General features: G+C 45.2%; 1 protein-coding gene across 3 annotated transcripts in view; it reads right to left on the bottom strand.

Moving 5' to 3' along the window:
* ZNF410 (zinc finger protein 410) overlaps nucleotides 1-14,186 on the bottom strand; it is a 28,848-nt gene that overhangs the window by 9,139 nt on the left and 5,523 nt on the right. For all 3 annotated transcript variants that reach the window (XM_068165537.1, XM_068165536.1, XM_068165535.1), the window contains 3 exons: nucleotides 2,743-2,878; nucleotides 2,201-2,434; nucleotides 1,688-1,879 (listed from right to left, as the gene is read on the bottom strand). In XM_068165537.1, coding sequence (XP_068021638.1) covers nucleotides 1,688-1,879; nucleotides 2,201-2,434; nucleotides 2,743-2,878 — 562 coding nt within the window. The remainder of the gene's footprint in view (nucleotides 1-1,687; nucleotides 1,880-2,200; nucleotides 2,435-2,742; nucleotides 2,879-14,186) is intronic.

Raw genomic sequence — 14,186 nt, 5'->3', positions numbered from 1 at the left:
CACTCTGTTCTCGTAGGAGAGGAGCTCCAGACCCCTGACCATCTTCATGGCCCTTCTCTGGACACGTTCCAGCATGTCCAGATACTTCTAGTAATAGGGGCTCCAGAACCAGACACAGTACTCCAGGTGGGGTCTCACCACAGCAGAGGCTGTGCTGCTCTTGATGCAGCTCAGGATGTGATTGGCTTTCTGGGCTGCAAGTGCACACTGGTGGCTCATGTTGAGTTTCTCATCCACCAGCACCCCCAGGTCCTTTTTCTTCAGGGCTGATCTCAAGCCAGTCCCTGCCCAGCCTACATCGGTGTCTGGGATTGCCCTGACCCAGATGCAGGACCTTGCACTTGGTCTTGTTGAACCTCATGAGGTTGTCATGGGCCCAACTCTCCAGCCTGTCAAGGTCCCTCTGGATGGCCTCCCTTCCCTCCAGCGTGTCTGCTGCACCACACAGCTTGGTGTCATCAGCAAACCTGCTGAGTGTGCACTCAATGCCACTATCCATGTTGCCAACAAAGACATTAAACAAGACTGGTCCCAGTACTGATCCCTGAGGGATTCCACTTGTCACTGGCTTCCACTTGGACATGGACCCACTAACAGTCAAATTTAATAGACAAAGCCAGCATCAAAGGAGATACAGGACTGCAAAGCAGGTATGTCCCTGACTACTAATTATTTACTGTATCACAGAATACATCAGGTTGGAAGATACTTTCAGGATCATCCCATCCAACCCTCAACCCAGCACTGAAGGGTCAATGCTAAACCATGTCCCTAAGCACCAGATCCATATGCTGCTTGAACACCCCCACTGCCCTGGGCAGACCATTCCAGTGTTTGGTAATCCTTTCAGTGAAGAAGTATTTCCTAATATCCAGCCCAAACCTCCCCTGGTGCACCCTATAACCATCCTCTAGTCCTGTCACTTGACAACAAGGAGAAGAGGCTGACCCCCTGCTTACTCCTACCTCCCTTCAGGTAGTTGTACAGAGCAATGAGGTTGCCCCTCAGCTTCCTCTTCTCCAGACTGAACAACCCCAGCTCCCTCAGACACTCCTTGTAGGTCATACTCTACAGCTTCTGTCTAGCACATGACAGGGATGAGACCCAGATTTGCAAACCTTGCCAGGTCCATAAGCCATTCCCAACGAGCTGTCTGTACTCAAGCAGGTGCTAGCAGACAAAGCTTATTGTAAAAACAGAAAGCCAATGCAACATGCATCAAAACTGTAAGTATCAACCAAGAGACTTTAATTATCACCCAGGAAACTCTTTCTGAAAGCATCTTAGCTCAAAAACAAAAAAGATACTGCAGTTGTTCCTCCAGAAAGCTGAACTCCAAACCCACTGCAGCTAAGAAAGTATGAATTACAGTATGTATTAAAAATAGAGCCTTGAAAGTGAAAATGAAAGCTTAAACACAAGCAGTCAGAAAGAAGACACTCTTAGCAAGTACCAGAGAACAGGCAGACAGCAATGGAACTGCTGGCTCCACTCAAGTTCATTCCCTGAGAAAAACTGAGGAGCTTATTTATACTGCAGAAAAAATACATGGCTGTGCTGTATAAAACTGGCATTGCTGATCTGAAGATGTCAGAACAGACAAAGCCAAGAGAGAAATGAACAAGCTGAAACTAGAGGCCTTGTATGAAACACTCAACTTTTGAGACAGAATCAGGGGATTTCATACCATTATTGCTTGCTTTGGCATTCTTAGCAAGCTGTGCCCGAGTGGCAGCAATCAAACTGTCATGGGCCAATTCTTGCACTCGCAGGAACCATGGGGTACTGCTGTCTGTGCTATCATGAGAGAGAAAGTCATTCCCAGAATCTTCTGCTTCATCTTGAACAAACACCAAGTGCTCTGCTGGAGACCCCAGCCCTAGAAAAGAAGACAACTTCATGAAACATAATAATACTAACATAAGAAAGGGATGTTTATTTTGCTTCCCAGAGCAAAAGAATCACAATGCAGACTACAGTGCAACTACAGTGTAGTAGCACAGATCCAGCAGCTGCACTGCGGTCTGCACTGACCTCTACACTGCACAAAGCTGTTGATGATTAGATGCTCCTGAAATATCCAATAATGCCCACCAAGTTTTGTGATCTTTTCCCTTCATAGGCAGCATGGACATAATTGTATCTCCTGCACCCTGCTGTCTAAGACATATCCAGAAGAGATGACAAACAGAAGAATTACCTGCTCTTGTTAGGTTGAGAAGAATAAATGAAGTGCTGTCACTGGGCTGGAGGTCTTGCAGTAAACTGGAAGTCTCTGGAGTTGACAGAAGTTCAGGTGATTTCTGTACATTCTGTGCCCTTGTTTCCTCTCCATCAGGGCCCACATTTACCTGAAGACTTCTCAAGACAGCAGATGAAGAAATATCTTTGGAAGAATTAGTGTGACTTGGAGAAGTGAGATCTCTTTCATCATCTAGTGAAGAAAGTGAAGCCAGAGTAAATAAAAGTATAAATGGACTATGACTAAAAGGTTATCTATGAAGTTATTTCTCTAGTTAAAAGATAAAAAAAAAAGATTAGAACTTGAGAGAAATTAGAGGGGGAAGGAATTTTCTAACTAGTCAGCTTTCACTACTAAATGAGAAAAGTTTTAGTCACCCTTCTGAACTTGTTCTTCCATCTCTGGAATGCTTTATCAGCAAGAGGCAGTGGACCACAGTGGCGCGGTAAAGACAGCTGTGTGAAGGGCACGATTGCAAAGACCTGACGCATAGATTTTACCTGGCAACATGAGTCTGTTGCATTCTGAGGTCTCAGTGACAGGAAGGAGAGAAAGACAGGTGATGTCTTTTGGTTCTGATTCCACCAGCCCTTGCCCCAGTGGAATAGAAGTGTTCTGAACAAACTGAACCAGCAGCTGAAAAAAAGATACTGAGGATTAGGTCAAAAGCAGCACAAAACGTTTAAACTAAATGATTATTCCCTACTGTCTTGTAGGAAACACTGAGGTCTTTTCCAACCTTATTGATTCTATCAAACCAAATGGAAGCTTTGCAATTCACATTTGTCATTAGACAAAGAAGGAATTGTTTAGATTTGTCACCTCTGAAGGATCATTGCAGACTACTCTGAAGGCTCATTAGGCTATATTCCTTTTTAATTAACCTTTTACCAAGACAAATTTTATCAATATATGCCATTTTTTGAAGCCCATATTCCCTTTTTCATTCATCTTTTACCACTTGATACATTACCACTTGATAAATTACCTTCCAAGTGAATGCTTTCCACACCCCAGCTTTGGTACAATCATTGTCTTTAACTACTTAAAGAAAGTGTTGGTTGTTTTTGCTTGTTTGAAGACAAAAGGCAAGCAAAAGACTAATTGTAAAGATATCTAGCCAATGGCTACTAAAACCAAGCTGATAATTATCAGAGAAATAAGACTGGGGTGACAAGGGGGAGAACACAGCCAGCCTTACTGATCCCTATGAGGAGAGGCTGAGGGAGCTGGGGTTGCTCATCCTGGAGAAGAGGAGGCTCAGGGGTGACCTCATTGCTCTCTACAACTATGTGAAGGGAGGTTGTAGCCAGGTAGGGGTTGGTCTCTTCTCTCAGGCAACCAGCACCAGAACAAGAGGAAACAGTCTCAAGCTGCACCAGGGGAAGTTTAGGCTCGAGATGAGGAGAAAGTTCTTCACAGAGAGAGCTGTTAGCCATTGGAATGGGCTGCCCAGGGAGGTGCTTAGGAAGAGACTGGATGAGGCACTTGGTGCCATGGTTTAGTTGATTAGATGGTGTTGGGTGATGGGTTGGACTCGATGAGCTCGAAGGTCTTTTCCAACCTGGTTAATTCAATTCTATCCTATTCTAAACTGGATACTCTTAAGACTATAAAAGATTGGCAATTAAAGTCATAGTCCTTAGTGTGAAACCACCCACTAAGGGGATTCAACAGTAGAAACCCTCTCCAGAATATTATGTAAAATAAGGGAGACTGTTGCATGAAAACTTATAGATCTTGTACTCGGATGTACTCCCCAGGCAAGACTTTGGGACTAAACAAGAGACTTGTGGATTGTACAAGGCTTATCACACATTGTTTCAAGGAAAAGACCAAAGGCAGGACAAAGAAGGAATCGAAGAGGATCAAGGCAGAACAATCACAGGGAAATGGAGAGGTAAGGATAAAAAAGCCTGAGTGCATCTTAGTAGGAAGTTGGTCAATTCAGTTGTCTGGCACAGCCTAACCACTGTGGACTGTTCTTTCGTCTCATAAAACTCCATTCCTAACTGTTTTCTGCATGATCCTGCTCTCTAGGGCTGTGTGAATTCTAAGCCAGACTAATTGGCAAGCAGAACAAGAAGTGCATGGACATAGCCTAGAGAAACCCATGAACGTCTTCTCTAGGCAGCAACCCTTGGAAACAGAATTAGGTACTTCCTGCTGCCGGTGTTTATGTGGGCAAAGTTACAGCATTCTACCTGTGTTTAACTGTTTGGTGTTTATGTGGGCAAAGCTACAGCATCCTACCTGTTTTTAACTGTTTGGCACCAGTCACTCATGTACAGTGAAAATTGTACTAAACCTCACTAGTGGCTGGACCTAAAATCAGAAATAGGGAGCAGTCCTCATCTTGATGGACCCAAGAGGTGAGAGATGCCCGAATCATTCAGCTATCCATAATATTGGTTTAGCTCTGGCAACACACAAACTACTCCTGGCTAACTCCAGAAAAATCTTGAGTTGTAAAAAAGGAACCTGACATTTGAAAGGGAATTTGAAGTCAGAGACATGCCTTTCCTTAGCCTGAAAGTCTTTCCCATATTTAACCAAGTTCTGAGCAGCAAAGCATGTACCTTGTTTATTCATTCTGTCCCCTTGACAACATCATAGGCTTTTGCCCAGACTGCTGGATATTATGCTGGACTCCTCTTTATCTCCAAGGCACTGAAATGAGACTCTGTTTTTTTCCTGCTACCAGTGCCAAAGCAGCCCATACTAAAATATTTTGATTAAACAAAGGAAGCGCTGCTGGGAGTTAGAAGATAACACAGATCTTTTGCAATGGACTGGAGTAATTCTTCTGTGAACTCCACAAGGGGCTTTTTTTAAACAAAAACACGGTCTCAAATCCCTTCCCTGCACAGAATTAAACTTCTGCAGACCAGAAAGGCTGAAAAGGATCAGTTTTAACAGACCCAGACACATAATCTCTATTTAAGAGAAAATGTGCCTCAGAAATCCATGTATATGGTCCATTTGTTTGGATGTAAGTTCTGTCCAACAGACTCACTCCTGTACTAACAGTCTCAAATTCAGAATAAACCTTAATTTAGAATAAACCAAACCAGGTTGGAAGAGACCTTCAAGATCATCGTGTCCAACCCATCAACCAATCCAACCCACCCAAACAGCTAACCCATGGCACCAAGCACCCCATCAAGTCTCCTCCTGAACACCTCCAATGACGGCGACTCCACCACCTCCCTGGGCAGCCCATTCCAATGGGCAATCACTCTTTCTGTATAGAACTTCTTCCTAATACCCAACCTGAACCTCCCCTGGCGCAGCCTGAGACTGTGTCCTCTTGTTCTGGTGCTGGCTGCCTGGGAGAAGAGACCATCATCCACCTGTCTACAACCTCCCTTCAGGTAGTTGTAGACAGTGATAAGGTCACCCCTGAGTCTCCTCTTCTCCAGGCTAAGCAGCCCCAGCTCCCTCAGTCTTTCCTCATAGGGCTTGTTTTCCAAACCCCTCACCAACTTCATTGCCCTTCTCTGGACTCGTTCCAGCAAGTCAACATCTTTCCTAAACTGAGGGGCCCAGAACTGGACACAGGACTCGAGGTGTGGCCTAACCAGTGCAGTGTACAGGGGCAGAATGACCTCCCTGCTCCTGCTGGCCACACTGTGCCTGATGCAGGCCAGGATGCCATTGGCCTTCTTGGCTGCCTGGGCACACTGCAGACTCATGTTCAGCCTGCCATCGACCAGTACCCCCAGGTCCCTCTCTGCCTGGCTGCTCTCCAGCCACTCTGACCCCAGCCTGTAGCACTGCATGGGGTTGTTGTGGCCAATGTGCAGAACCCGACACTTGGATGTGTTCAATCTCATGCCGTTAGACTCTGCCCATCTGTCCAGCCTGTAGAGGTCCCTCTGCAGAGCCTCTCTACCCTCCAGCAGATCAACTCCTGCCCCCAGCTTGGTATCATCAGCAAATTTACTGATGATGGACTCAGTGCCCTCATCCAGATCATCAATAAAGATGTTAAAGAGCACAGGGCCCAGCACTGATCCTTGGGGCACACCACTAGTGACTGGTTGCCAGCTGGATGTGGCACCATTCACTAGCGGTGTGGAATTGTTTTAGGAATTGTTTAGGAAACTTTGACAGAAAAATCTCGTGTTCTGCTGCTGTATTCATGCAGAGCATGCCTGTGCACTGAGATGGTTCACCAAGGACAAAAGAACCAGAGTAAAAACCATCTCTCCATGGCACATTTCAGACCAAACATTCACTAACAATTTCATTATTTGGTAGGTTGTGACTGTCATAGTTTTTCCACTTGGAACTTCCATCCAATGCAAATTAATTCTATAGCTGACATCAGCCTTTAGAACCCCTCCCACAACAGGACAATGTTCATGAAATTGAAAGAAACTGCCAAGAACAGTTAACAGGTTGGGCTCTGATTTCTCTAGGCTTATTTCCTCTCATGAAAACACTAGAAATATTGATACTTCCTCCAAGTTTTACCTCGGAGTTACTGCTGTCAGAGCCCTGAAGCTGTAATTGCTCTGAGTGGTCTAACTTGGGGCCCCATTCACACCCCTTCCCCAGGGGCTCCCTAGTCCCTTCCTGAGCTGTGTTGTAGGTTTACCTGTCTCAAGCCTTGTCTCCTGGAATGACCTCAGATTTCTTCTGCATCAGTATCTCTGGTATGTCTAAATGGACTCGTTAGATAGATCCTAGGTGTGCCTCCTCCAGGGCTGTGGATGGACCCTGTTTCCAGCACCCACCTCTGCCTGCTGTGCTCAGGTGCTGCCCATTGGAATGGGCTGCCCAAGGAGGTGGTGCAGTCACCATCACTGGAGGTGTTCAGGAAGAGACTTGATAGAGTGCTTAGTTGCATGGTTTAGTTGATTAGGTGGTGTTGGATGATAGGTTGGACATGATCTTGAAGGTCTCTTCCAACCTGGTTTATTCTATTCTATTCTAGTATTGTACCCTGTCACTGCCTGGGTGGGCATCACTCTTGGCTCCGAGCTCACCCTCCTTTAAGAGCAGTCTGTCATCACTGACAACTATGAACTTAAAAATTAAGTCTGAAGTCATTCAGATGCCACCTGAACTTGCCCACAAGCCAGACTGCAGTTTGAAAGGTTAGATTTTTTTCCTCTTCCTAGGTATAAGATTATCCAGAAGCCCTAGTTGGAAGAGGGAACTATTGTCAAAAAAATACGTAGGCAGTAAGACAGTCCCTCCCTCAAGGCCATGCAAAGTAATCTAAGATTCTAAAAGACAGGAGAAAAATGGGTAAAACCAGAAGAGAATCAGAAATAACAGAGCAAGGCAACCAGGAGAAAGAAGTTTGGACTAGAAAAGGTGAGCAGCAAGGCTGTTCTGTATTAGTGCACTGCCTTTCATTTAAAAGCTGTTCATGGCCCCGACAGCTGCCCACCCCACCACAATGCACTTATTTTAGAGTCTGCTCTCTTTTGATACAGAAAGCCTTAGATAAAACTGTCCTCCTACAATAGGAAAGCAAACCCTCCAGTTCCACACAGCAGCTTTAAGTCCCTAGGTCAAAGCAAAATGCAGCACCCATAAGCAGAAGAAAGATCCTTTTGACTTTTTAATTACTTTGTAAAGTAACAACAAGGTAGTACAGAGAATGAAAGGGGGGCAACACAACTAAACAAAGAGATGGGGATCATGCTCACTATTAGAATTTGGAATAAACCCCACCCACCAAAGCAAACCAATCACAAACTCTGTATCAAATCATTCAGAAAAAATAAATCTTTTCCGGTTACAGTTCTGCCTTGGCAGCTAAGTACTTTCATAAATCTTCCTTTTCAAGATCATTGAATACCTTTTGTGACAACTACAGCAGCTCAAACATGAGGGGTGGGGGAAATAATTGCAAATGCTGTCATGCTTTAAGTTTCATTCAGTTTGGTTTTGCATCTGAATGGAAACAGGAAATTGGAAGGGTATCTGGTAACCAGGCCTTCAGCATACAGGACTGCTAAGGAACAGGTGAGGTGGCATTTAACAAGTCCAAGTGCCGAGTGCTGCACTTTGGACATGGCAATCCCATGCAGAGCTACAGGCTGGGGTCGGAGTGGCTGGAGAGCTCCCAGACAGAGAGGGACCTGAGGGTACTGATCGACAGCTGCCTGAATATGAGCCAGCAGTGTGCCCAGGTGGCCAGGAGGGCCAATGGCATCCTGGCCTGCATTAGGAATAGTGTGGCCAGCAGGAGCAGGGAAGGCATTGTGCCCCTGTACTCTGCATTGGTTAGGCCACACCTTGAGTACTGTGTCCAGTTCTGGGCCCCTCAGTTTAAGAAGGACATTGAGACACTTGAACATGTCCAGAGAAGGGCAACAAGGCTGGGGAGAGGCCTTGAACACAAGCCCTATGAGGAGAGGCCGAGGGAGCTGGGGCTGTTTAGCCTGGAGAAGAGGAGGCTCAGGGGTGACCTCATTGATCTCTACAACTACCTGAAGGGTGGTTGTAGCCGGGAAGGGGCTAGTCTCTTCTCCCAGGCAACCAGCAGCAGAACAAGGGGACACAGTCTCAAACTGTGCCAGGGGAGGTTTAGACTTGAGGTGAGGAGAAAGTTCTTCACTGAGCGAGTCATTCATCATTGGAATGGGCTGCCCAGGGAGGTGGTGGAGTCACCATCCCTGGAGGTGTTCAAGAGGGGATTGGACATGGCACTTGGTGCCATGGTCTAGTCATGGGGTCTGTGTTGATAGGTTTGACTTGATGATCCTCGAGGTCTCTTCCAACCTTAGTTATACTGTGATACTGTAAATGCAGAGATACACAAACTGTGATAAACTGCAGATGAGAGTGTAACGAAGAGCAGAACTCCTGGGACACTGATGGATGGGCCATTACAGGACAGACAGAATGACTTAAATTCAAGCAGAAACTGTGTAAGAAATGGGAACATTATTATCATGGCTGTTCAGAACACATCTCACAGGCAAGAGTGAGCTTCTTATGGAATATGTGGGAACCAGGTAAAACTTAGTAACAAGATGTATTAAGAGGAAACTGGGAATGTGACAAACTTACCACTTTTTAGGGAAAGGATCAAAGGCAGGGAAAGAGAGGGGACAAAGTGGATAGGAGAGGAACAACCACAGGAAGGGGGTGGGGGATATGCTTCAACCCTGGGGGTGTTTAAGAGCAGGCTGGATGAGGCTCTGTCCAGCCTGATCTAGTGTGGGGTGTCCCTGCCCATGGCAGGGGGGTCGGAACTAGATGATCCTTGTGGTCCCTTCCAACCCTGAACGAAACTATGAAACCATGCTAGCAGGCTGCAGGTTAGTGCACAGCTCTGCCACTCCTCACTGTAGTCTGTTCTGTCCTCTCAAATGCTGTTTGCTCCTAAACGGGTTTCTAAGTACTTGATCTAGCTAACTTCACACTGGACTAGCCTGTGAATAGGAGGAAACCACGTTCTGGAAACCCAGGATCCCAGCCAGAGGACGGATTAAAAAGCCCAGGGCCTAGAGACTGATATTGGAAGGACTCAAGGTTTGACAGAGGCTGGACAGATGCATGATTGTGAGAACCCATGTCAGTTGCATGTGTGATCTCCTAGCAAATTTCAAGGCTGGTTACGCAATGAGTAGGAAGAAAATTAGGCCATCTGTGATCTTCGTGTTCCATGTGAAGGCCACTCATACTTGCAGGTGCCTGTAAAAGTACTGTACTGCCACGTGTTAGTGTTTACAGCCATACATATCTATACTATCTGCACGTGCATGGGCACATATTTGCAGTTCAGGCTCAGTCTCACTTCTCTGCACACCTGGGAACAGCCCTGTAGTCTTGTCTGAAGGATTAGGAGGGGAGGAATCTCCTGGATGCTACAGCTGATCAGATCTCATAACCAAATTATATCTGATCTCACAAACAGGATCCAGAGAGGACATAAGTATTCCCAAGACGGTGACTACAGAACCCCTGTGTGAAGGGACTGATCCTTCTGCATATATGCCCAAAGTGACAGAATCTGTAACCAAGCAGACAGAATAATTTGGGGCACTTAAATAAGGATAATCAGGGAAACCCAACATACAGAATATCAACAGAATACAAAAGGAATAGAGTAAGAGGTGCGAGGTAGCTTTACTCCACAGCCAAGAGATCCATTGGAATTTGAAACACATTTTGATATTGATAATTGCAAAAGCACATCCTCAGGTAAGAGATGCAAACTTTATAGGCCAGACATGAGTTGTACAGAGACAACCCATAAGCCTCAGATGGACAAAATGGGCCAAGTTCAGCTGCATCTCACTATGAAGAATTAAGGGGTTGTTTTTTTGGCTTTGCCATATCACCCTCCTGAATATACCCTCCTTTTACTCCTTCTGCCAAAACACTTCAGACCTCTGAAAATCCTATATGTAATGCAGGCAGAGAGCCTTAGGGGGAAAAAACCAAACACTCAAAACCCAACAAGTATAACAACAATAACCAAAACAAAACACAACAAAACCAAACTTGTACAGAAACAAATTAAAGTACGTCCCTCTGGGAGGGACCAAGTTGGTTTCCCTTCTGTAACAGATGCCCTTCACCAGGTGATTCAAAAGCCAAGAGGTGTCAGGGAGCTGCTTTGTTGAAGGAAGGAGTGGCTGGGAGGGACAGGGCAGGATGGTTCTTGGGCACTAACTGTCAGATCTATCCTCCCACTGGACAGCTAGACTAAACTTGTAATCGATACAGTTCCTATTTCAACGAGGGAACCACTGAAAAATAGAGTTCAAGAGGACAGTTAGACAAGAGGAAGTGGGGGTGGGAAAAAGAAAGGCTGAAGCTGATGGGTGGGGAGGGCAGGAGGCTCATTGGCTAGAAACTAGGATGCCCTCCTCCCATACAGCCTCTGGAGAATTAACTCATTCACCAGAGTCTCTCTTTGCGAGGCACTGAGGAGAGAAAGGAAAGGCTAAAATACCTCCCTCCACTCCTTTTACAATAGCAAACTCCATTTATAGATCAGAGCTGTAGTTCACTTAATCGTGCTAGACCTACCCAGCAGCAGAAAGCACCCTGCAGTACAGCAGTGTGGTAGAGGTGGCTGAAAATATCTGCAATTGTAACAAATCACCCTGAAGGCTCAAAGTATGCAAAATACAGATCTTATCAGCTCCCCACGGAATCCTGCTAATACAGCTTTGGGGGCAGGGAGCCCAGGAAACAAAAGCAGATCTATCTGCTTGCACAAGCTGCCTCCAAACAACTTTGTAACAGCCTATGAAAGGAGGATTCTGCTCTACTCGAGCATTAGAAGATTTCCTGGCACGTTGGTGGCTTCATTAGGGATAAAAATCGCTAGCAAAGAAGCTTATGCAATCCATCTGTAGTGCCTTGATTAATATCATCTAGATGTTATACAAATACAGTTAGCTCTTAATTAATAGCTTTCTCACATGGTAGAGCATGAAAGGATATCTGCGGCTATCACAATTATGGTGCCATGGCTCACCAGAGGATATAAAATCACAACTGACTTTCAGAAATACTTGAAGTGCTGTTTAGGAGAGGTGCAAAAAGGGCATCTCCCAATTGCACATCAAAGGAGTAGGAAATAGTACTAACCTCACACTCTCACAATCAGAGCCAGAAAGAGGGTGTGTACAGATCTGGCAAGCGATGATGCAAATCAGTCTCATTTTGTAGTATAAAATAACCATGATCAAGAAGACAACACCTATGGAAAAGATGCCTTCTGCAACCACTGTAGCTTTCACACTTCCAGGGTATTCCCACTGAGGAACAGCCCACTCTGTTCTGGGCATGCCGGGAAGAAAATGCAACTCTGCCATGGGGAAATAGAGCTATTATGTAAACATGCCTAATTAACAAATACCTTACTGGGGTCAAGAAAAGACACAGCCCACTTACAGCTTTTTATTTGAGCAACCAGGAAACAAGCATGCCAACTATTCTGGTCCTTGGCTGTCAGAAAAAAATCTACTGGAATCCACCCACTCACAGACTGCAGTAACAAAGTCCCTCACCTTCTCCTTCAGAACTGGCATCAACCCAAGGCAAAGGAAAGGAAATCCTTGCAGCCCATGCTGAGACTGCTCAGGGCCACTATGAATTTGAAGCTACTTTTCCTGAATAGTGTGATTGGATGGGTTTCAGCTGCTCTATTAATACACAAATACCTTTCTACATCACGTGGCCTGTGACAAATTATCAGAATGCATCACCATATTCTTTACAGTACCGTGTTAAGATACCTGTAATATTGCATGTAGACTGAAAAGGTACAGAAATGTCAGTAAAACCAAGTTTAAAAACTTGCAAACTTCCTCAAATGATACTTCATAGCATTCTTCAGCACTCTGACCTTAGCCTTCCAAAGAGGTAAAGCTGAGAACCAGAAAAGCAAGGACACAAACAAATAACAGTTCTCTGCACTTTAAAGTGGGAGAATGTATAGATAACTGTCTAACAGCTGCTCATCCTAAAGGACAAAGGCAAGAAGAGGGAAACATAATAAATGGAACACACTGGTCAGTTGTGTTCAATGCAATGTTCTATTTACCAAATTATGGTAACAGTTACAAGGACAAGAAGCCCTCAGTGTCCATCAACAGACCACTTGCTGAAGTGAAATCTTGAAGAGGTTCAACAAGAACTTTTGTAACTGGGAAGAAAACAAACTTGTCTTGGGTGATAAGACCAAGGAAGCTTAGTATCTGATGCAACAGGGACTGCGTGATGTACAAAACTTATTATGCAATGTTTAGAGGGAGGATCAAAGGAGGCATCAAGGTGGGTAAGTGGAGAAAGAACCACGGGTTGGGGGAAGAGAAGAGATTCCTGTTGCACATTCACTGACTGCTGGTCAGTATACTGCTGTGTTTGAGCACTGTGATCCCTTCTAATTACTGAACATATTCCTAAATATTCTACCTGACTGTACTGCTAGTGAACATCTAACTGACTAACATGTGAGGAGAACACAACTATAACCTGAAAATAAACAAGCCAACCAAGATGCTGGATAAAAATCTGTGTCTGGGCACATACACCAGGAAGACTTTAGGCCTGGCATTGACCAGAGACATCTGTGAATAGAATAGACCAGACCAGACCAGGTTGGAAGAGACCTTCAAGATCATCGCGTCCAACCTATCATCCAACACCACCTAATCAACTAAACCATGCAACCAAGCACCCTGTCAAGTCTCCTCCTGAACACCTCCAGTGATGGTGATTCCACCACCTCCCTGGGCAGCCCATTCCAATGGGCAATCACTCTCTCTGTGTAAAACTTCCTCCTGACCTCCAGCTTGAACCTCCCCTGGCGCAGCCTGAGACTGTGTCCTCTTGTTCTGGTGCTGGCTGCAGGCAGAGACCAACCTCTGCCTGTCTACAACCCCCCTTCAGGTAGTTGTAGACAGCAATAATGTAAGCATGCAGGAGAGTTGAGTGACGAGGGTATAGTCCACTAACAAATTTTAGTGTTGCTTGTGCTCACCTATTAAAGGTATTAGTAGATGTGTTAATCTGTTTGTGGCCAGCTGCACACACACACACATCACTGAAATCCCTTGGCTGTGCTACCAGCTGAGCCTGGGAATAGTCCAGCAGCCTCACACTGAGCAGCCAGGATCACCTGAATACTGCTGCCTACAGTGCTAGAACTTTCCAACTGCTTAATAGAAACACAAGCCCGTTAACAGCCAGAACTGGCTGATGCTAGCAGAATAATCCACACTCCCCAAAACCTAGTCAGTTTGGTTTGAGGGAAGGAAGTAGTCAATACAGTAAATAATTCTAGTCTTGTAACAGAAAGAGCAATATAATAATGAAGAAACCACAATGTAACCTGAGAACAGACAAGAGTATTGCCTGACACTTGAAAGTGAGGGGGAAAATACTACAGTACAAATCAAAACATGGAAGCATTAAAGGTTCCACTGAAAACACATTGAGAATTCTCAATAGGTAA

This window comes from Melanerpes formicivorus, unplaced genomic scaffold (genome assembly GCF_026170545.1).
Source record: "Melanerpes formicivorus ecotype bairdi unplaced genomic scaffold, bMelFor1.0.p_v2 SCAF_90, whole genome shotgun sequence".
Classification (NCBI taxonomy): Eukaryota; Metazoa; Chordata; class Aves; order Piciformes; family Picidae; genus Melanerpes; species Melanerpes formicivorus.
The sequence above is the reverse complement of the archived record's forward strand: the minus strand, read 5'-3'. Positions and strand labels throughout refer to the sequence as shown.